Genomic DNA, 23,072 nt, shown 5'->3' on the forward strand with positions numbered 1-23,072 from the left:
CTGTGTTGATATCAAACAGGACTGAAACAGATTGAGTTTGATTGGATTTTATTATCTGGGTGCAGTGGCGAATGGGTGGAGCTAAATGTTCATCCCATTGCTGGTTCTGGAGGTGAGCAAGTGGTCTAAAGCAGTAGTTCTCACATATTTAGCACTGGGACCCACTTTTTAGAATAAGAATCTGTTGGGACCCACCAGAAGTAATGTCATGACTGGAAGTGACATCATCCAAAAGGAAAATTTTTAACAATCCTACCCACACTTACCCAGGGTAAGTCCCATTTGCTATCATTGTTAAAAGCATAGACAGTAGCCTGTGAAAAGTACAGATCTGTAACATGTCCCCAAATGCAGTCACATTCCATGGTAGCATCAAGTCTAATATATTAAAAATAAAATATTGAAATGAATGGGGACCCACCTGAAATTGGCTCACAACCCACCTAGTGGGTCCTGACCCACAGTTTGAGAAACACTGGTCTAAAGGACCATCCCAACAGGATGTGCTGTGATCCACTGAAAAATGTAACAGTGGTAGAATATCCTTCAATACTGACAGTTTCTAGAGAACTAAAGAACGCATCTGTCAGACTGGGTAGTATAGGTTGCATTGTGACTATCTACAGCAGTGGTTTCCAAACTGGTGGGTCATGACTCACCAGCTTGGGAAGTACGTAGCTCTGGGCCCTTAAAGGGCAGGGAGGGGGGAAGGCAGCAGTGTAATCCCCAGGAATGCACTGCAACCTGGGACAAGAGAGGGGTTTTTCCAACTTACCAGGTGGAGTGCCAGCACCTCCAGGGGGTGCAGGGAGCCCTGCAGGGCTCCCCAGCCTCTGTAATAGTCAATAACTCAACTGAAAGCCACTTCCTGTTTTTAATCGAAAAACAGAAGCGGTTTTAAATTGAGTTTTTTTAGTATTACAGAGGCTTGGGAAGCCCTACAGAGAAGTCTGCGGGGCTTTCCGTATCTGCCCCCCAAGAGGTACTGGTACTCCATCTGATAAGCTGGAAAAAAAACCCTCCTCCCCAGGATCCCACGATCCTATTGCTACCTTCCCTCTCTCCCGCATGCACTTTCACTGATCCCAACTCCATTGCATGAGTTTGGGAAGCACTGATCTACAGTAATAACTTCATTTTGTCTCATTGACTGTCTCTTCAATCATATTTGTCACTTACTTGTGCAGGTGCCATCTGGCATGAGCATGTACCCATTGAGACAATAGCACTTGTAGCTGCCATGTGTGTTCATACATCTGTGTTTGCAAGGATATGGTTTCAATCCACATTCATTTATATCTGCGGAAATCATTGGAATAAGTGAGTTCAGGAATCTCTGGAGGGGGGGATCAGTTATTGACTTTCTGCATGAGAGAGAGAATAATGAGTTAATGAGCTGCGGATTTGAAGATCAGATTGAAAGGAATAGAGAACATTAATCTGAAATAATAATCTGAAATGGAATACTTATAATGAGAAGATAAGAGGAGCTGTTGGAGATATAACGTATATATGGGTGGAAATTTAGATTAAGATATACAGCTATAACTAATTAGAACATTCGACTTCGCCCATGCTACATTATTAGAGACATTCTTTGTATTTTTTCTATTTTTTATGTATCATTAATGTTGCTGTCTTTTTCCTCTTTTTTCTTCTTCTTTTACTGTGTTTTTCCTTTATTATTATTATTAACAAATGAAACTTTATAAAAAGGAATCTTTGGAGGGGAAAAAACTACATTATGTACTGTTATTTTGTGATTCAGTTTCTCATAGGAATACCTAGGTGTGCATGCAAGCATATGGATGTGTGCCTGCATATGGAAGTGTGTGTGTCTACAGGATACCACTGAGCCAGAGTCGTGAAATAAAGGAATTCAACAGACCACCTGGTGGTGTATGTGCACTAGAAAAGACTAATGCAACTTCCTGGCACACCTGAAAGAATACAGAAAAGTATTTTGTACCAGTAAATAGACTGCAAAGGAAACAGAGAAAAGAAAACAGCTGTTAACACAAGCTGATCTTCTGGACTTCTCATCACAGCTCTGACATTCTCAGGCTTGGCCACAGCAATTAAAACACTTGCAGAATTGAAATGACAATTACAATTTCTTACAGTTAAAAGCTTTGTAGAAACTTATTTACAAAGAATTGTAATTCTTTAACTTACAATTAAAACCATAAACTTCTTCCCTTTGTACAAATATGAGAAACAAGCAGGTTTGTTTGGCTGTGATCATTCTGATCTGCAACAACACAAACCATGAGTATGGCTCTTCTGGGCTACACAACATGGTTTAAAGGTTTTTGCAGACAACTTGCAAAAACAGAGGGCAACTCCCACTCATCCCTAGTGCCATCACTGATAAAAAGGAGCAAGTCACATGGCAGTCTATAATGCAGAGGCTGCACGGCTAAATAGATATGCACTGAAAAGGGATTGGGAGAAACTTGTACAGTCTACTGACAGAAAAGGTGTGCATTTGTTTCAGAGTGAGTGGAAAAATGATCCAGTCCAGGGCAGAGGGATCCCAATGGAACATGTAGTCTGTATGTCCTACTTTTTACTCAGTATCCATTCTTTTTCAGGAGGACTAGGAAGGGCTTACTGTATAGTGAAGCCAAGTCACTGGTTTCTCCCCATATTCTGTTATGTTAACCACTTGAAATTAAAAGACCTCCCAACCGTTACCCTGCACATGCCCGATCTCGTCTGATCTCGGAAGCTAAGCAGGGTCAGGCCTGGTTAGTACTTGGATGGGAGACCGCCTAGGAATACCGGTTGCTGTAGGCTTATACCATAGTCTTTCGAGACTGAAGGTTGCCAACCATTATTTTTGATGGCTACCTCTGTGAGACAAGACACGTTTTTACTGAATTTGCCCTGGATCAGTTGTGCTGATCTGTGGTACTGCTTTGGGTTTCCTTCGGGGAGAAAGGCAGGGTAAAAATCAAACAAATAAATAACTCATACCTTAGAGCAGCCATTTTCAACCAGTGTGACACTGCACTTTGGTGTGCTGCAAAAGATCCTCAGGTGTGCCATGGGAAATTGGGGGAGGGTCATTTATTAGTCGGGCCATTGGGGGATGGGAGCACTTCACTGGCAGCATGGTGTGCCTTGCCAATTGTCAAAAAACCGATGGTGTGCCTTGACAATTTTAGCACCTTGTCAGTATGGGTAAGGTGAAAAAGGCTGAAAATCACAGAGGCTTCCTACACCATCCGTTTTTTGACAATTGGCAAAGACAGTTGGTATTTCTCAACTGAATTTGAGCCTCTGTCTGCTATTTCCACCAGTCTCTTTTCAATTACAACCAGACTGTTAGCATGGTATAGAGTTTGGAAGGAGGGAGGGAATAAGTAGGCTGCTTCTCGGCAGGGCGGCCTTAGGAGCTGCAGGTCCCAATTAGAAACATTTTTGCGGGATCCCAGATTCACAGCTTGTAGAATCTTACAGATATAAATAAGATTTATTATAGACTTTATATCTCTATACTAGAATGGAAAGCAATCAAAGTGCGCCCTTAAAAAGTGCATGCGAATTAATAAATCAAATGGATCTAAGCACACTTCAACATAAAAGTGCATACATGTAGTGTTAGGTGTCCTTTGCAATGTGTTGTATGTATTTGACAAAACCAAAGTAGATTACCCTAAAGCAGGCTCCTTAGGCACAGGTCCCAATTGGGAGTAATTGATGCAATTGGCTTAAAGTCAATCATGCTTCTCAGCTTGGGGCAGAGGGCCAACCTTGCTATTTTGGCATTCCAGGACAAAAAGCAACCAACAACAAGAGGCCAATTCTTTCCACTAAAGTTAGACTGTGGGAAAGAGAGAGTGCACATCTTCCTAAGAAAGACACATTCTCCAGGAAAAACAGCACATCCTCCTGTAAAAACCAAATCAAATCAAGCAAAAACTGTTCACAAAATGTGGAACCTGACAGCAGTGGACCTGTCATTCACTGAATGGGGCAAACGCCCCAGACGTGGAGCCTCGTGCACCTCAAGGCCCATGCAGGAAGCCGTCTGAGACTCCTGACATGGTTGGAAACTGTGCTTCCAGTTTGCCAGAGGCACAGTTTAAGACTACTGGGAAGCATCAGACAGCTTCCCTGGTCTGTCCTGGAACTGCGCGAGGCTTCATTTTGCTACAGGTGAGTTGGGGGGGATGGCTTTGTGCAGGAGGGTGCTATCACAGACCTTTGCCCCAGAGCACCTACAAGCTAATTTGTAGCCTCTTCCTAAAAGGTGCTGATTTTATGAGAAAAACAATGCTATGTACTTGAGAGTATGTACTTGTACATACTTGTACTTGTACTTGTACTTGATTGTACTTGATTTTAATACAATTCTCAAAAGTCCAGCATTCTCCAAGGCTACATGCACTTCTAGAACAGTTTTAATTACAACACACACAGCCTCTACTTGCACGTCTGTATGGTCTTGCATACCGAGGACAGTTACTTGTAGGCCCTAGAGAATACACAGCTTGATAATGAGATGTAAGAAATAGCATGAAGTTGTGCCTGTTCCAAGATTCCTCAATGCATAGACTATTTGCTGACAACTAAGAGATACCAGATGTTTGAAAATTACATTGCTCTAAGAATATTGCATGCCTACTCTAGTTATAGGAACCAAATTGACTGCAAATTAGAATAGAAAATAAAGGTGGAAGTTTTTCTTTGTTCTAAGGGCAGACGAGCAACTTGTAGTGCAAGCCAATTGCAGCGCTTACAGAAACATTGTAAAACGCAATGCACCATAGAGTACAACCTGATAACTGACATAGATGGTAAGCAGTGGTGGCCAGGCAGGAGTGGCCACTGCAGGAGCACCAGTAAGTTGACACAAGGACAGGAGAGGGCAGGAGAGGGCAGAATGGGTTGGGGAGGAAACAGCCAGGGAATAAGGTGGAGATGGAGGTGTGCCAAGGGCAAGAAGGGGGAGGTTATCAGCAGCAGTGTCCCCACCAATATCCTATCCCCCTTCCCAGCCTCAATCCACCTTGATCCACTTACCCAGGTAGACTTGCACCCAATCACTAGCATAGGCCTGTTTAGGCCCTGTGCAAAGGGAACAAATATTCCCTTACCTAGGACTTGAAACCCTGCCATAGGATGCCATTGATGTAGATGCATTGGCATCGGCAAATCACGTTGGATTGGGCTGACACTGTCTTAACATACCTTGCATGGTTCTTCTGAGGATAAAATGAAGTATTCCACATCTATATATACACCACACTGAACTCAATGAAAAAGGATGAAATACACACCATCATCATCACCATCTAATTAAAATATTATTATATTATATTCTTAATGATTAGCTGATGCTATACAATTTAGGGCGCAATCCTAACCCCTTATGTCAGTATTTTCCAGCACCAGCATAGCAGTGCCAATGGGACATGTGCTGCATCCTGCAGTTGGGTGTCACTCACAGAGGCCTCCTCAAAGCAAGGGAATGTGCGATCCTTTACCTTGGAGCTGCACCGCCCTTATGTCAGTGCTGGAAAGCACTGACATAGGGGTTAGGATTGTGCCCTTAATCAGTTATTTGATGATACCAGGATGATACAAGACAATTTGTCTGCTACCAGGTTGATACCAGGCACACAAAATATACACAATTTCTGATAAAAATAATATATTATTTGCTAACCAGTTCACAAACAGGGATATTTCCCATTTTTTATATCTTGCATTAACCAAATTTCACAATGAGTGTAAGTTCTTAATCAGAAGATGCAATCAAGCAGATCGTACTAAAAAATAAAAAGATACATCTGATGAAAATACAAAAGGTGTGGAAAATAAAGTGCACATACCTTGGCTGCAGGTTTTTCCAATAAATCCAGGAAAACATTTACATTTGTTTGGCATCACGCATTCACCATATTTGCACCCATGTTCACAGGTAGCTGTAGAGGGGAAAAAAATGAAAGCAGTGAAACTGTGATGGTTCCAGTGGACAGAGGTTGTGAGAACCTGGCTGAAATATTCTGCAATTATCTGGATAAAATGGTATTAGTACAGGTTATGCCTCATTATCCAATGGGGGTTCCGTATTGAGTTATTTGACTAACCACTGACACCGGTCCACCTTTAAATGCCTTGTAACAAGGAAATTAACCACTAAAATCCAATTTCGTACCTTTGTGCTGTTAAATAATTATAATTTCATTCCATTCCGGAACCCCCAGTGGATAAAAAAAAAAATCAGTGGATATCAAATCTGAAAAAAATAGCTTTAAAGACCCACTACCAGGTTTCATGCACCTCTATTGCTGCCCCAGAATGTACTGGTATTGGTATATCACATTCAGCCACTAGATGAGGTGAATAATGGAATCCAGTAGTTTTTTTCCTTGTTACAAGGCATTTAAAGGTGAACTTTGTTGTCAGTGGTGAGTCAAATTAGTGGATACCAAATCTATGGATACCGAGGTCCCAACCCTAACGGCAAACATATTGAAGAAGGTCAAAAGCCAGGTGGATATGTTGTCTCTTGGGGTTGGTTTAGAAAATTGCTTGAGATCATCAATATATCAAGTACAGAACAAAAACACAATGGCATAGTGCTGATGTATCTGGAGAAAAATGTTGACACCAGTAGGAGAAAAAGGATGTGAGTAGATCAGATCGATTCTGAAAAGAATTGTCCACCTTCCTTTCTTTTTTCAAATCAGTCTTCAAGACAGAAGTAGAAACTGCAGTTGGTACCCAAAGAAGCATAACCAGGGTTGAGTCACATTGCTGGTGGTCACCTTGTCAGTCCCGTCCCCCCCAAATGATGATTGTAGTTATTGAGGTTATTCAAACCTTTTGCCTCACCCATTTTCATGTTCTGATCTTGATATTCCGAAAACCAAATATCTGCTTTGAATATCATTCTTTCCCAACATTTTCCTTCCATGCCTACTTCTTTCCTTTCCTACTTATTCTGAATTGAATAAATGTTCTGCAGAAGACATTTCAGCATGATGCTGCTGGCCTGATTTCCATTCTAATCATTGCCAGATGTGCTTCAGGTTGCAGAAGATTCAGATTCTTTGTGGATTGACTTAAACCTTGTGCAGTTTCTCTAGAAGTTACAGTGAGACCACAGGAAGAATAAAGGAGCTCACATTTGGGTCTGAATATTTTTTTTTCCAAATCAGAAGCTAATATACCACCCAAGCATCACAGTGGCAGACTGCCATCAACTCTGCTTCCTAACATACAGCAATGTCTTTAAATGACTGGAATTTTTTCCTCTATTGTTAGATTTTCTTCCTAGAGGGTATGACCACCAGGGAAGCTAAAGAGGCATCAGGATAGTTTTTAAATCCCATACCAATCTGAATTTCAACTTGGTGCTTTGGCAGTGAAACAAAATACTAGATCTAGGTTGAGAATACTTGAGATGGACTATAACATACGTACTTCAGCCACACTAGACGCTGTTCCAGAACCACCATTCAGAGCGCAATACCATAGTCTTTCGAGACTGAAGGTTGCCAACTACTACTACTATGGACATGCATGCTGCCTGGTGACTATGGGCAGTTCTTATCTGTCCTTATCCATGTAGGCCTGCTCATCTGTTGAGTGACTTGGATATTTTGAGTTTTACTGTTAAACTTATTCATTGTTCTGTAGACAAAGTGGCAGCCTTGTGCCTCCTGAGCTATCTGTGCCTGTGCAATAATTGTGGCCTGTTTGTGAGTAGGTAGGTACAACTGCAAAACTCAAAGCAGCCACATCTACTGAGTTCATGTTTCAGGTCATTAAAATGCCTCCACGTGAGCTTTTCCTGCCTGCTAATCCGTCAGCAGCTCCACTCAGCAGTCCCTGAGGCAAAGAAATGGGTGTTACAAAACCTATGAAGTGGTCCTCAGACAGGAAGTGGTTCCTGGAGGTGAGATTCTGAAATGGCCATGAGCTTGTGGAGGTTCATGTAATTGACACAACAAAGAGGAAGTCTGGGACGAGTTTCTGGAGCACTTTCAAGTTTTCCAGTGTTCAGCTCTTCCTCAACAAACTCAGCCTCCAAGTTCTTCCACTCCTTTCAGACCTCATTGATAAATTAAAGATCAATAAGTCACCGGGCCCTGATGGCATACACCCAAGGGTTATTAAGGAATTGAAGAATGAAGTTGCAGATCTCTTGACTAAGGTATGCAACTTGTCCCTCAAAACGGCCACGGTGCCAGAAGATTGGAGGATAGCAAATGTCACGCCTATTTTTAAAAAGGGAAAGAGGGGGGACCCGGGAAACTATAGGCCGGTCAGCCTAACATCCATACCGGGTAAGATGGTGGAATGCCTCATCAAAGATAGGATCTCAAAACACATAGACGAACAGGCCTTGCTGAGGGAGAGTCAGCATGGCTTCTGTAAGGGTAAGTCTTGCCTCATAAACCTTATAGAATTCTTTGAAAAGGTCAACAGGCATGTGGATGCGGGAGAACCCGTGGACATTATATATCTGGACTTTCAGAAGGCGTTTGACACGGTCCCTCACCAAAGGCTACTGAAAAAACTCCACAGTCAGGGAATTAGAGGACAGGTCCTCTCGTGGATTGAGAACTGGTTGGAGGCCAGGAAGCAGAGAGTGGGTGTCAATGGGCAATTTTCACAATGTAGAGAGGTGAAAAGCGGTGTGCCCCAAGGATCTGTCCTGGGACCAGTGCTTTTCAACCTCTTCATAAATGACCTGGAGACAGGGTTGAGCAGTGAAGTGGCTAAGTTTGCAGACGACACCAAACTTTTCCAAGTGGTAAAGACCAGAAGTGATTGTGAGGAGCTCCAGAAGGATCTCTCCAGACTGGCAGAATGGGCAGCAAAATGGCAGATGCGCTTCAATGTCAGTAAGCGTAAAGTCATGCACATTGGGGCAAAAAATCAAAACTTTAGATATAGGCTGATGGGTTCTGAGCTGTCTGTGACAGATCAGGAGAGAGATCTTGGGGTGGTGGTGGACAGGTCGATGAAAGTGTCGACCCAATGTGCGGTGGCAGTGAAGAAAGCCAATTCTATGCTTGGGTTCATTAGGAAGGGTATTGAGAACAAAACGGCTAGTATTATAATGCTGTTGTACAAATCGATGGTAAGGCCACACCTGGAGTATTGTGTCCAGTTCTGGTCGCCGCATCTCAAAAAAGACATAGTGGAAATGGAAAAGGTGCAAAAGAGAGCGACTAAGATGATTACGGGGCTGGGGCACCTTCCTTATGAGGAAAGGCTACGGCGTTTGGGCCTCTTCAGCCTAGAAAAGAGACGCCTGAGGGGGGACATGATTGAGACATACAAAATTATGCAGGGGATGGACAGAGTGGATAGGGAGATGCTCTTTACACTCTCACATAATACCAGAACCAGGGGACATCCACTAAAATTGAGTGTTGGGCGGGTTAGGACAGACAAAAGAAAATATTTCTTTACTCAGCGCGTGGTCGGTCTGTGGAACTCCTTGCCACAGGATGTGGTGCTGGCGTCTAGCCTAGACGCCTTTAAAAGGGGATTGGACGAGTTTCTGGAGGAAAAATCCATTATGGGGTACAAGCCATGATGTGTATGCGCAACCTCCTGATTTTAGGAATGGGTTAAGTCAGAATTCCAGATGTAGGGGAGAGCACCAGGATGAGGTCTCTTGTTATCTGGTGTGCTCCCTGGGGCATTTGGTGGGCCGCTGTGAGATACAGGAAGCTGGACTAGATGGGCCTATGGCCTGATCCAGTGGGGCTGTTCTTATGTTCTTATGTTCACTATATGGAAGAGAACTCTTATGTCAAGCACCATTTCTACATTCTGGATGAAGCTAAATACTGTATGCCAGAATCATCTGCATTTTCTTTATACTCTATATGCTCCACATATCTACATCTACATTTGAATCACCAAATTTGGGTTTCCTGTTCTAAAATATGAGTACATGTGAATTTTAGGTTGTTTTAGTGCAGAATTGTAGGGGGCCGTGGCCACTGTTCAGAACTTTCCCAATTAAGTATGACAATTCCTTTGACTCTTATGAAGTTCTTCTGAAATGTAAAACATAAATATCTCATGGATTCAAACCATCTCATGTCCCAAATGATATTGTACACAGCAAAAATATTTTTTTTTTTTAAAAATCTTAAAGAAATCATGTTTAGAAGTGGCAGAATGTAAAAGGAACAGTGAAACAAAAATAAAACGATACAGCAAAGAATGTCTGCACCTTAATTTACACGTTCAATGCAGATCATGCCTGACATGAACCAGAAATCTGCCAAGAGAAGAATTCAGAAAGTATTTGAAATTTGGATACTAGTTGGAGCTTCTTCTGTTGTTGCAAAATAGAAAATCTGAATAAGCACCACTTGCAGCTTTGAATAACTTTTGCGTGTTATTCCTCTTACCGTGGCAGTTCAGCTGTTGAACTAGGTTATACAAACAATGCAAACATATTACTGTTAAAGGACCTCTCTGTTTAACAGATGGTGATGCTTTCAACTGGCATCATTATCTGCAATATAAATTAATATAGGTTCAACTACTTGGCAGCCCTCTCCACTGAACAGTCGTCTGGTGAACGTATCAATTATGATGTGAACTTTTGCTCATCTGTACCAGATATCTAAAGCTAAGCTCATCAGGGTAACAGATGCAACTACTAAGAAATAGACGGCTTCTAAACTCAACATTTTATGAGTTCATTCAGCCCTGCCAGGATCCAGCTGGAAAAAAGAGTTCAACGGCTCCCTTGTGTTTATGCTTTCTTTATTAAAAGCTTAGAGGCCATTAAATAACCACAGGTCCTTCATTAAACTAATTCCCCAGACACTTGGAAACAGAGTAACAACCAAGGTGCTCCTCAGATGTATTTATGTTAGAAGACTAGGCAGTTAGACAGAAATTACCAATCCTCTAATAATGTGTAGGACAATATATGCCACTTAATCAAAAGCACTTGGCTATAAATATTTCAGCATGGCTTGCTGTAAGGTTATGTTTTCTCTGTGGTTTCTCCACTTCTAGACCAGTAGGTTTGGGTAAAATATTATACACAAAGTAGGGACAAGAAATTCATTGTGATCCCTGGGGGTGGTTGGCAAGTATTAAAATTAGGAAAATTGCTGGTACCTGGGATGGAGGCAGAACCCTTATTGAGGCATGCAGTTACTGCATGTACTTACAAGTTCCCCAGCCACCAATGGGAAGGAAATGAAATGGGGAGGAGATAGGAGTGGGGGTGGGCAGATCAGGACCAGGAAGGCGGTGGGATCTGCAGCATTGCCACATGCTGAATTCCATTCCCCTTCCCAGGCCTGATCCACTGGCACAGATCAAAGGACTTGCTCTTGTGCAGGTCTGAACTGAGCCATTGTGGCCACTGGAGCTTGCCCAGGGGCAAGGGAATAAATACCCCCTCGCCCCAAGGAAACCAGCAGCCAAAAATCAACCACAGGATGCAGTGTGACCTGCACCAATGCAGCTGCATTCCCAGTATGGGGCTGCACTGCCCCACAATTGTCTGTGTGGGCATTTGGTTGGATTGGGCTGCTACTCTAATAGCTGCACCTGCTCTCTGCCATAAGCTATGTTTATGATAATGCTGTGGAATGAGCTCAGGGAAAGCAGTCCTCTTAGGCTGGCCTGAAAAATTTAACATCTGTCCAGGGCTAACCAGAGGTTTTTTTTAAAAAAAAAAAAGAATGAAGAACTATGCCATGAAATAAGAATTTTTGGAGCTGAAAACAATTCAGTCATACAAGGTCACAGTAATTGTATGGAAGGCTTTCCTTTCAATTGTGATAATTTCTCTAGTTAACATTATCTACTGTCTAATATAGAACATTAGCAAGGTTATTTTGCTATTACCATTAAATAAATATATATGCAAATTAGGCCAATTATGGTAAGCACTCTATTAAATTCTTAATAGTTGGCTGGTGCGGTAGAGGAAATCAGATAAAATGATTGGAAGAGTCTTTTCTGGCATCAAAACAGATTCAACTACAGGCACGCGCAGCTTAACAACTGTTTGCTTAATGACAGACTGCATATACGATGGTGGTCAAAGCACAATAAAGATGCTCTTAAAGAGGCAATCACCCTCCCATAACCTGTAGCAGAGTGTCTGTTTACACAACAGAGAGGCTCTTAATGCAAAGAAGAGGCAATCTATCTCCAGCAGCCTGTGAGCCAGCGAATGTCTGGCAGGGAGTGTCTGTATACACAACAAAGGCAATAGATCAGTCTGAATGTTCACTTAGTGACCTAATCGCATAACAACAGGGATAAGAGACTGCATCCCCATTGTTAAGTGGCGTACACCTGTATTCCTGACTAGACCCAGTCATGCCATTTTAAAGGGTCTGTCTAAGAGCCCAATCCTAAGCGTCAGCGGTGCCCAGAAGAGCAGTGGCACTGAAATGTCCACCTGGGGCCAGGGCAGCCTCCAGAGTCTCCTCAGGGTAACTCTCCTCAGAGTCTCCTTACCCTAGGATAGCAGAACAGAGGAGGCCAGTGTTGCACTTTCTGGCCAGGGAGGGAACATAGGATTCGGTGGCAGAGATGACTGCCGTCCCCATCCCACTTCTGGGCCCAATCTTCCCTCTGGCCCACCCTCCCCCCATCCAGTTCTGCTCCCCCCTTCCCCCGCACCAAGAAGCCAGTGAGAGGACTTACCACCACAGCCACTCCACGTTGTCTTCTTAACACTAAGGTCCAGCGCCAACTGGTACTGGCTTCATTACCAGCCCATCAGACTTAAACTTACCACCAGTACAGAACTTACGGCACTTTTGCAACAGCGGTTGCTGGAGCAGCACAGCGGCTGCCGGCATTACCCCAGTATAGGATTGGGCCCTAAATCTTCTCTCATAGCAGGTTGCACTGTATGCACATGCTTGCCTCTAAGCAATCTCTGGCAGGCCCATCAGGGGTCAAACTGATTCAAAATTTTGATTGTATTTCCATAGAATAAAATGTTGTTACAGTTACCTTCACAGCGGTCTTTGATAGACCTTTTCCAGCCATAGCAGCAGTCAAGCTTAGTTCCATAGCGGCAGACTCCAGGATGATTCACAGTTAAAAGTTGTATCTGGCTTCTTGAGCTGCACATAAAATAGAACAATAAGTGTAGCAGCGGAATTAACAGAACCCTTTGCAGGTCAACCACAATGACCAAATGTCTTACTCGCTCACTAGACAGGCTGGCAACACAGACATAACGTTATGCAACAATTCAATAGGCAAGAAAGCAATGGAAGTAAAACTTTCCTGAATCACTTTAATTACAAGGAACATCCACAGTACATTACCTTATTGACAAGAGCATTTTATCAATCTTCTATTTACAACCACTGTGCTGTGGTACATTGGTGTGCTGTGAATGGTCCCCAGGTGTGATGTGGAATTTGGGAGAGGGTCTTTTATTAGTAGGGCCATTGGGTGATGTGAGCTCCCCAATGGCAGCACAGTGTGTCTTGTCAATTTAAAAAAAACAAAAACTGATGGTGTGCCTTGACCATCCCAGTGCCTTGCCACTTGTCTGTGAGACAAAAAAGGTTGAAAATCACTGTTCTAACGCATTATTTTCTAAAAACCATTTGGGTCTTTACATCACTCAGGGTGACCTCTAATTAACAAATAAAACCAACTCAAGAACAAAAATAATTCAGTAGACAATAAAATCTAGAAGAACAGGTCTAGAGAACATGTTGTAAGCTGGAATGGAGGATACTACAAGGAGAAACACTCCTTGGCATGACTAGGGATTTTGCCCATTGCCACACAACGTTGCTGTTGTCAGTGACCTCACTTTCCAAAACATGCACAGTTGCTCCTAACTTCATCTTGGTTCCTTAGAAGACAACCCTAAGAGTCAACCAACGGTCTGGAGTGGGGAACAAGATTGTTGGTTCTCATCAAGGTTCAAAGCCATCAAAAGAAACAAGGGAGGCCAGAAGATCTTCAGTACCCTGGACAGGTCCCACTCCCAGATGGAAGACAATTTATTCCAAAAGGACTTGGTGGTAACTGGGCCCTTATACACTCCCTTTGGTGCACATTCCCTTACTGTAGAATGGAGAGTCTTAAAGTTCTAGCCCTCTGATCAAGACGCTGCTATTTCTTCATCTCTACATTATCTCTTGCTTGGATATGCTGCCTGTGCTCAAGAAAACTGAAGGTCCTTGGTGTTATGAATGCTGACTCCTTGGCAGCATCCAGTTCTCTACCAGGAGGTCCTTGACTGCTGGACTTGGGCTCAGTTTCAGGATCCTGATCCAGTTCCTCTGCCACCTATGCTTCTGGACCTTCTGACACAACTGGCCCTTCTTCTGCTGAGTCAGTACTGAGATCACTACTGGAGCTCTGTTTATTGCCAGATTGGCACCTGAGTCAGCACCTGGGGCCAAGCCTTGCACTGAGGATCCACCCTTGCCAAGAGCATGGGCATACTCTCCCCCTCTCCGTAGATGGTTGATTTTCCTTCTAAACTAAAAACAAAACTTTGTTGGCAACAAATAGTTCTGGCTTTACATGGATATATTTATATCAGCCCCAAATCCTATGCCCAATTTCCCAAGCTGCCCTGTCCCTTTTCTCTCCTCAAACTTAAGCCAGTAAAATGGCTAGTGTAGGGTTGAGGAGACCCAAAGACACTTATGCAGCCTCCCAGGGGGTAAGCAAAAAATATTTTTACTAACCACTTACTGGCTGTCTGATCATCCCACCACCACTACCACCATTGGATGCAGCACACACTCCAACAGTGTGACTGCATCAGAGCCAATGGTGGGGAATGGACTTGGGCAATTAGTTTTGATCCATTTCCTAATAACTCCTAGCATGGAATTTCCATTCTTCACTGGTACTGCACACTGGGTCAACATTCTCACTACGCTATCCACAATGACTCCATTATGATTTCCTTGTTCATTACTGATGGGTCAGATCCCATCAGTGTATATATGGTTGGGACTTTTTGCCCCAATCTGCATAACTTCATACTTGCTGACACTGAATGGCATATGCTATTTGGTTGCCCATTTACCGAAACTGTAGAGATCCTTTTGAAGTTCTTTGCAATACACTCTGATTTTAATCACCTTGAGTAATTTGCTGTCATCTACAAACTTGGCCAACTCATATGTATTCCCAACTCAGAGCCAAATCCTGTGCTCGGTGGCATGGCTCCATGCTGCCGAGCACTGTCGCAAACGTGCCGTAAGGCATGTTTGCAAGGCTCACCGCCAGGCTCCCACCCATGCTAGCCCAGCGCTGGCTGGTGCTGGGCTAGCGCAGGGCAGTCGCCCAGCTTCCACGGCTCGGCGGTCTCCCAGACCGCCAAGTAGTGGCACGGCAAGCGGGGGTGGGGATGGAGAGGAGGAGGGAGACCGGCAGGAGGCAGAGGGCAGGGAAGAGGCATGACGGGGAGGTGTGATGCAGGGAGGGGGTGGGCTGGAGGCATGCTGGGGGGAGGGAGGGAGGGAGGCGGGCCCCCGGAGCTCTACTCCACAGGATCCAAGGCGCTAGTGTAGGGCTGCGCACCCTACATGAGTGCCTTAACCTTACCACCAACCTTTTGGTCGGTGGTAAACTGAGTAGCCCCATTGCGGGCCTGCTTACCTTACTCGGGGGAAGGGGACGAAAGTCCCCTTCTTCTGAGGCACCTCCCATGGTAGCTCGGGAGGCACAGGATCCGGTGGCAGTGGTGTCACTAGCATTCACGTCACCCAGTGGGGGAGGCATGTGCGTCACCCCATGCAGTGGGCGGGGCAACGCCGCAGGTGGTGAGCGTGGTGATGCACCATCGCCCTGCCCCCACTGGTTTATTGCTGTACCTTTTGTTAGAACACAGATATTTCAATGTGGTTTGTGTCATTGCATGCTGCATGAAATTACGCATTGATTGATATATAACATGATGGTATTGTTCTTCCAAATTAAATAAAAATAATAATTAAATAAGGGGGAGCCAGTCCTGTTCCACCAAGTGAATCTACTCTGATGTAAGTCCTAATGTGGTCAATGGGGCTTACTCTCAGGAAAGTGTGGGTAGGATTGCAGCCTGTGAGCTCAATCCTATGCATGTCTACTCTGAAGTAAGTCCCATAGTGGTCAATGGACCTTACTCTGTAGCCTGCCTGCAATAAACCCCCCCACCCCCCCCAAAAAAAGAATCAGTGAGATTTCCAGCTCCCCCAGTGCCCAGTTTAAAGTTCTTCTGTTTCAGGCAGATCAAGATGAAGACCCTCCTGGCTTTGCAAGTGCAAAACAGAAAACTTTCCCCTTACCAGCTGAAGCCTCTTTTTTGTCCTTTTTAGTGGAGGGAAGGCTGCCTTCTGGAGTATCTCCAGCTCCATCGGATCGGGACCATTCCAGTGTCCTCACTTTCCCCTTTGCCTGGCCTGACCAGCAGCCAAGGCACATCTGCCTACTCATGAGTAAACGCAAAGTGAGGCTGCTTGCTTTCCATAGGGCTCAATTGACTGCAGCTGGGAGGGAGGGAGAGAGGGACCTCCTTCCCCCTTTGGTGTTTTTGGGGGCTGCATTCATTGGATCAGGACCATTCCGACGTCCTTGGAGTCCTCTCAGCCTGCCTTTTCCCACGGACTATAGCAAGTATGCCTACTCGCAAGTAAACATGCGCTACGGCTCACGTTCACTTTCCATAGGGCTCCACTCATTTTTTCTTTCTGGTTTTGGGCCATAACATTTGAATTAAAGGAGCTATTTCAATTCTGTTTTATGCGCTGCACTCTGCTGGCCATTCTACATCCAATGATGTATGGCATGATGCAGTAGCTCCTAAAGCCACAAAGTTAGCGCATCACCCCCCAGAGCATGCCCCCCGCTGGCGTGTCACCTGGTGCAGCCCGCACCCCAGCACCCCCCTAGTGATGCCAGTGTCCGGTGGCAGCCCTTCTCGGTGCCGCCAAGCCTGAGCACCCCAGGCAGCTCAGGATTGGGCTCTCAGGTGATTAACATGCAGTGGTCCTGGTACAGAACCTTGAGGAACCCCATATCTTTCTTCCCTCCATTTGAAATCACTCATTTATTCCTACTCTTGGTTTCCTTTTCTTTAACCAGTTATCAAACCATAAAAACCTCTTATTCCACACCTATTATTCCACACCTAAGGCTGCAATCCGATGCCCAATTTCCTGGTAATAAGACCAACTGACTACAGCAGAACTTATTTATGAGCAAACAAGCATAAGATTGTTTTGTGAATTTACTCACAAACCTTTGGTGAGGGACTTTTTTAATGAAAAGGGAGAAAAAAATACATTGAAACAACATTACACAAGCACAAACAAAACAAACAAAAAAGAAATAAAGAAAAAAATGGTAAAAATAAGATGTATGAAAATACCAAAAAAATTATATCAGTTACACCAGGGGTGCCCAAACCCCGGCCCTAAGGCCACTTGCGGCCTTCCAGGACTCCCAATGCGGCCCTCAGGAAACCCCCAGTCTCCAATGAGCCTCTGGCCCTCCAGAGATTTGCTGGAGCCCACACTGGCCCGACGCAACTGATCTCAGCATGCGGGCGACTGTTTGACCTCTCACGTGAGCTGTGGGATGAGGGCTCCCTCCACTGCTTGCTGTTTCACATCTGTGATGCAGTAGTGGCAAGAAAGGAAAGGCAGGCCTTGCTTTGTGCAAGGCCTTTTATAGGCCTTGAGCTATTGCAAGACCTTCATCCATTCATATAAGTTCATCTTTAACATTCATTTATGTAAATGTATGTAAATTTATTCAAATTTTAAATGTAAATTAATTCTTTTTTTTCCTGGCCCCCAACACAGTGTCAGAGAGATGATGTGGCCCTCCTGCCAAAAACTTTGGACACCCCTGGTCTACACTATGCTATTCCAGCAAATTATGCTATATAAAACATGCTCCACAAACCTAATGACCTGCTTAATGCCATCACTTCCTGCTTGATGACATCACTTCCAGTCCTCAGCAGGCATCATGAATGCTATTTGGCACACTGTATGAAATGAGTTTGACACCTCAGCTCTAGAATCTCATCCCTTGTCACTTCTATTTGATTCAGTTCTTCCATTTCCCTCCCAGAGAAGGTCAATTTAAATATAGATATCTGCCCTAGATCTTCTGCAGTTTAAGACGCATGCAAATAATCCATTCAGCTTCCCTGCAATCTCCACACCCTCTTAAACCTTCCCTTTTTTATCCACTCATAATCTAATGGTCTAACTTTATTCCCTTATTATCTCTCAGTCCAACCGCCTCCCTGGCACATTTCCTGCTTTTGATGTATTTAAAAACATGTTTATTGTTTGCCTTGATGCTTTTAGCCATATGCTCCTCATTTTCTGTTACTGCATCCCTTCTTGTCAGCTTACAGTTCTTCTGTCAGAGTTCACGTTCCTTTTTATTCTCCTCATCTGGGCAAGATTTCAGTCTGAAGTTCTCCTTGCCTTTCATAGCTTCCTGGACTCCACTTGTGTGCTTTATTGGACTATTCCTGGACATGGCGGACTTTTCTGATTTAGTCCTACGTAGTCTAGTTGAGTTTCTGTTATTGTGATTGAAAATCACCTCTATGCACTCTGGAAAAATTAAACCCTTTCAACAATCCCATAGTAGTCTCATCATTTTTGAGAAGTTCCTTCTTTTGAAGTCTGTGCTAGACTTCCTTAGAAACTTCTGCATTCCACAGTATATGTTGACTGCATAGAATTAAGTTCATTATTCCCTGTGCTTACATCTGTGCTTATTAATCAGTGCTTACATCTGGGTCCTGGATGCCACACAGAATTAAATCTACAGTCCTCCTCCCCCTTCTGATTAGTTCCAAGATCACCTATTCTAGAACACAGTAATTAGCCTATCTATCTCTTCGTCATGGCCTGAACATGAATTTACGTGAGGACTGCTGAAGTTACCCATGACTACAACACATTCTTCTCTGGTTGCCTCCTGATTTCTTTCTCCAAGTCAAGATCACTCTCAGCATTTTGATCAGGAGGGCAATAACTGTCCCAGCACCAGATTAGTATTTGGCTCTGGACAATAGTGGACCTCCCCAGCCCCACACCCCGAGGGATTTGCTCCGTTCATTCAAAAGCAGGTCTGCCACTGGTCTGAAATTTCCACAGGCAACGGTTCTGTGGAAGAGTCTAGCCTACATAAGTTTTCTGGGTCGTTAGGTTTTATCTCTTTGCCATACAGACCTTCAACACCCCAATAAGCCCCTCCCTATCTTTTCCTATAGTGTTTGAATTGTGGCATAGCTGATCCCCACAGGTTCTTTCTTGAGCACCAGATTTCCATCATACATGCTATATCCCTGTTCTTGCAACCAATCACTCTAGCTCCCACATCCCACCTACAGAGGTTTCTGAAACCTGAATAAAGAGTCCTGTGTCCTCTTTCAACTGTAGCTACCATACCATGTACCATAACATAACTAGTTAGTGGAGATGAGCCCTGGCTCAAGTTAAACCCCAACTTAAATGGGGAGGGGGAGTTCACAACATGCTTGTTCCCCACTGCAGCAACTGTTACCCTGCACATGCCCGATCTCGTCTGATCTCGGAAGCTAAGCAGGGTCAGGCCTGGTTAGTACTTGGATGGGAGACCACCTGGGAATACCGGGTGCTGTAGGCTTCTACCATAGTCTTTCGAGACTGAAGGTTGCCAACCATGTTCCCCACTGGAGCAGCATGGCATCAAGAGAGGGCTTGCAAGCGTGAAAAAGCCACCAGAGACCCTCCCTCTACAGAGAGCTTGAACATCTCATGTGCTGTCACTTCAATCGAAGCAGCTCACCAGCGGAGGCGGCTCACACGTTCGGCAGCGGAGTCGCGAAAGAGATGCGCGTAAAGCACGGTTCGAGTCACAAACCCGCGGTCAGCGAAGCCCCTCCGAGCAACCCGATCCGAAGGAACCCAGAAGGGGATGGGGGGGGGGAAGAGAGGCATTGCGATTCCAAGTGAGCTGGGGCGCCACCCGCTCCCCTTTGGGCGACTCACCTGGCTGCGTCTGCAAATGCACCGACTCCAGCCAAGGGCAGCCAGGACAAGGCGAGGAAAGCGCTCCAAGCGACGGGCACCATGCCGGAGCCGAGCTTTGCAACCTGGAAGGCGAACCTGAGCAGGCAGGAGGCGCTTGTCTCTGCAACCGCTCGGCTGGGGTGGCGGGGAGTGGGGGGGGGGGTTCTGTCCTGCCGCCCCCACCGCTGCTCGTGTCCTCCCCCTCTTCCAAACTCCAAGCACCAGCAGCGTAGCCAAGCGCAGAGCCCCAGATCTCCGCTGCCGGAGCCCCGACGGCTAGAAGCACACTCTGCGCTGCTGCCTGCGCTTCTCCTGCCACTTGGGGGTCTCTACACGCCTGGGCTGGGGGCGGGCCAGGAATCTGCATGGGAGACCCGCCCCGATCCCCCCCACCGCGTTCTGCCAAGAAGACGTGGAACGCACGGAGGGCTTTCTATTTATTTCTTTGGAACCTGCGCTTGCTGGCAACCAGACAAAATAATAACACCGACGGGGCTTGCTGACCCTCCGGCAGCAGCAGCAGAGGCCACCAGGCAAGCGAGCAGGTCGTGCAATGTAAGCACACCACCCCATCACTGGCGTCGCTAGGGGGGTGCGGGCCGTACCGGGTGACGCGCGGGGGGGACGCCCTGGGGAAGGTGACGTGCTAACTTCGCGGCTTTAGGAGCTACCGCGTCATGCCATACACCGTTGGATGCGGAATGGCCAGCGGGGTGCAGTGCAAAAAACAGAATTGAAATCGCTCCTTTCCTTCAAGAGTTATGGCCAAAAGCCCGGAAGAAAAAAATGAATGGAGCCCTATAGAAAGTGAAATGAGCCGTAGCGCGCGTTTACTCATGAGTAGGCATACTTACCATAGTCCTTCGGAAAGGGCAGGCTGAGAGGACTCCAACGACACCAGAGTGGCCCCAATCCAATGAATGCAGCCTCCCAAAAACACCGGAGAAGGTCCCATCCCTCCCAGCTGCCAGTCTGAGCCTGAGCGGGAAAGGAAGCCACGAGGCCGCGTTTACTCGCGAGTAGTCCATCGGAAAGGGCAGCTGAGAGGACTCCAAGGACGTCAGAAAGGTCCTGATCCAATGAATGCAGCCCCCAAAAACACAAAAGGGAGAAGGAGGTCCCTCTCTCCCAGCTGCAGTCTATTGAGCCCTATGGAAAGCAAGCAGCCTCACGTCGCGTTTACTCGTGAGTAGGCAGACGTGCCCTTGGCTGCTGGTCAGGTCAGGCAAAGGGGAAAGTGAGGACACTGGAATGGTCCCGATCCGATGGAGCTGGAGATACTCCAGAAGGCAGCCTCCCCCCCCCCCCCCCCACTAAAAAGGACAAAAAAGAGGCTTCAGCTGGTAAGGGGAAAGTTTTCTGTTTTGCACTTGCAAAGCCAGGAGGGTCTTCATCTTGATCTGCCTGAAACAGAAGAACTTTAAACTGGGCACTGGGGGAGCTGGAAATCTCACTGATTCTTTTTGGGGGGGGGGGTATTGCAGGCAGGCTACAGAGTAAGGTCCATTGACCACTATGGGACTTACTTCAGAGTAGACATGCATAGGCTTGGGCTCACAGGCTGCAATCCTACCCACACTTTCCTGAGAGTAAGCCCCATTGACCACATTAGGACTTACTTCGGAGTAGATTCACTTGGTGGAACAGGACTGGCTCCCCCTCATTTAATTATTTCTTTTATTTTAATTTAATTATTTATAATTATTTATTTTAATTTGCTTGATGATGTCACTTCTGGCCATGACATCACTTCCAATGGGTCCTGGACAGATTGTCATTCTAAAAAGTGTGTCCGGGTGCTAAAAGTTTGAGAACTGCTGCAATAAGTTGTTAGTAAGTTGACACAGGGATATGTGTGTGTGTGTGCGCGCGTGTGTGCACGCGCGTGTGTGACTCTACAAGTTTTCAAAATCACTAAAATCGGAATTTGGAGGAACAATACCATCATGTTATATATCAATCAATGCATAATTTCATGCAGAATGCAATGACACAAACCACATTGAAATATCTGTGTTCTAACAAAAGGTACAGCCAATAAACCAGTGGGGGTCAGGGCGATGGTACATCACCATACCCACCACCTGGGGCATTACCCCGCCCATTGCATGGGGTTACGTGCAGGCCTCCCGCACTGGGTGACGCAAATTCTAGTGACACCACTGCACCCCATAACTAGCTTGCACGTGGTCTGCAAGTAGGGAAAGGATGAGTGTCTGGAGATGCAAATAGCGGGTACAGCAAGAGCCTGGCTTACCCCCATAGCTGAAATAACCACCTCTCAGCCCAATCCTAGCCAACTGTCCAGTGCTGATGCAGCTACAATGCAATCCCCAGGTAAGGAAACAAATGTTCCCCTACCTTCAGGAGGCTTCTGTGACTGTCCCCCTTTCACAGGATGCAATGCACAGTATGTAAGAAACTAGTATGTAGTTTCATACTACAATAAATAATACAAAGGAAAGGAATCACATTTTACCTTTTCAACTACAGTCACATTACATCAACTGTTTAACTAGAACACAGATACATCACGTTATAGGTGGATTCACCCCATCTAACCACTCCCACCATTTTTTCCACCTGTATCTACCGGTTCTCACCCTTTCGTAAGCCGCAACACCGTATACTCTGGAGACCACAAAGCGGACCCATCCCTGCATGTTGGTGGACATTTTCTCCTTTATTTCTTTGCCCCTTTGGATGCCCAGCGCAAAAAGGACATACAGATTTATCAATCTTACCATAGACCACGGCACCTCCCACCTATTGTCTCCTCCCCTCCGTTGTCCTACATTACTCGTCCTCTTGGGTCCCTTCATACCTTCTGCCGGCTCCTTCCCAGAGACAATAGTCTCCCAGGCCTGTTGGGCCAGTTTGGGCCACTTAAAGGTCCTCGCTACGCCTCTCCATAACTCCTTCGCCGGCGGCAGTGGGGGCCATTGAATCCTAATCCCCGGACCCCAGCATGGGCCCATGCAGACCTGAGCCAGGAATTTAATTAGCATAGGTTCAAGAAGATCACTCCACCCTTTGGAGGTTTACCCCCCAAGT

At 45.5% G+C, this 23,072-nt stretch overlaps 1 protein-coding gene and 1 pseudogene across 1 annotated transcript in view; one reads left to right on the forward strand and one right to left on the reverse strand.

Annotated features, from left to right (window-relative positions):
* EGFL6 (EGF like domain multiple 6) overlaps positions 1-20,080 on the reverse strand; it is a 47,425-nt gene extending 27,345 nt beyond the window's left edge. Inside the window, exons 1-4 of the mRNA XM_066621316.1 lie at positions 19,998-20,080; positions 12,985-13,196; positions 5,844-5,936; positions 1,180-1,299 (exon numbers count right to left, since the gene is read on the reverse strand). Coding sequence (XP_066477413.1) covers positions 1,180-1,299; positions 5,844-5,936; positions 12,985-13,196; positions 19,998-20,080 — 508 coding nt within the window. The remainder of the gene's footprint in view (positions 1-1,179; positions 1,300-5,843; positions 5,937-12,984; positions 13,197-19,997) is intronic.
* On the forward strand, positions 19,513-19,632 carry LOC136646283 (5S ribosomal RNA; annotated as a pseudogene).
* Positions 20,081-23,072: the final 2,992 nt, after the last annotated feature.

Source organism: Tiliqua scincoides, chromosome 3 (assembly GCF_035046505.1).
Source record: "Tiliqua scincoides isolate rTilSci1 chromosome 3, rTilSci1.hap2, whole genome shotgun sequence".
NCBI lineage: Eukaryota > Metazoa > Chordata > Lepidosauria > Squamata > Scincidae > Tiliqua > Tiliqua scincoides.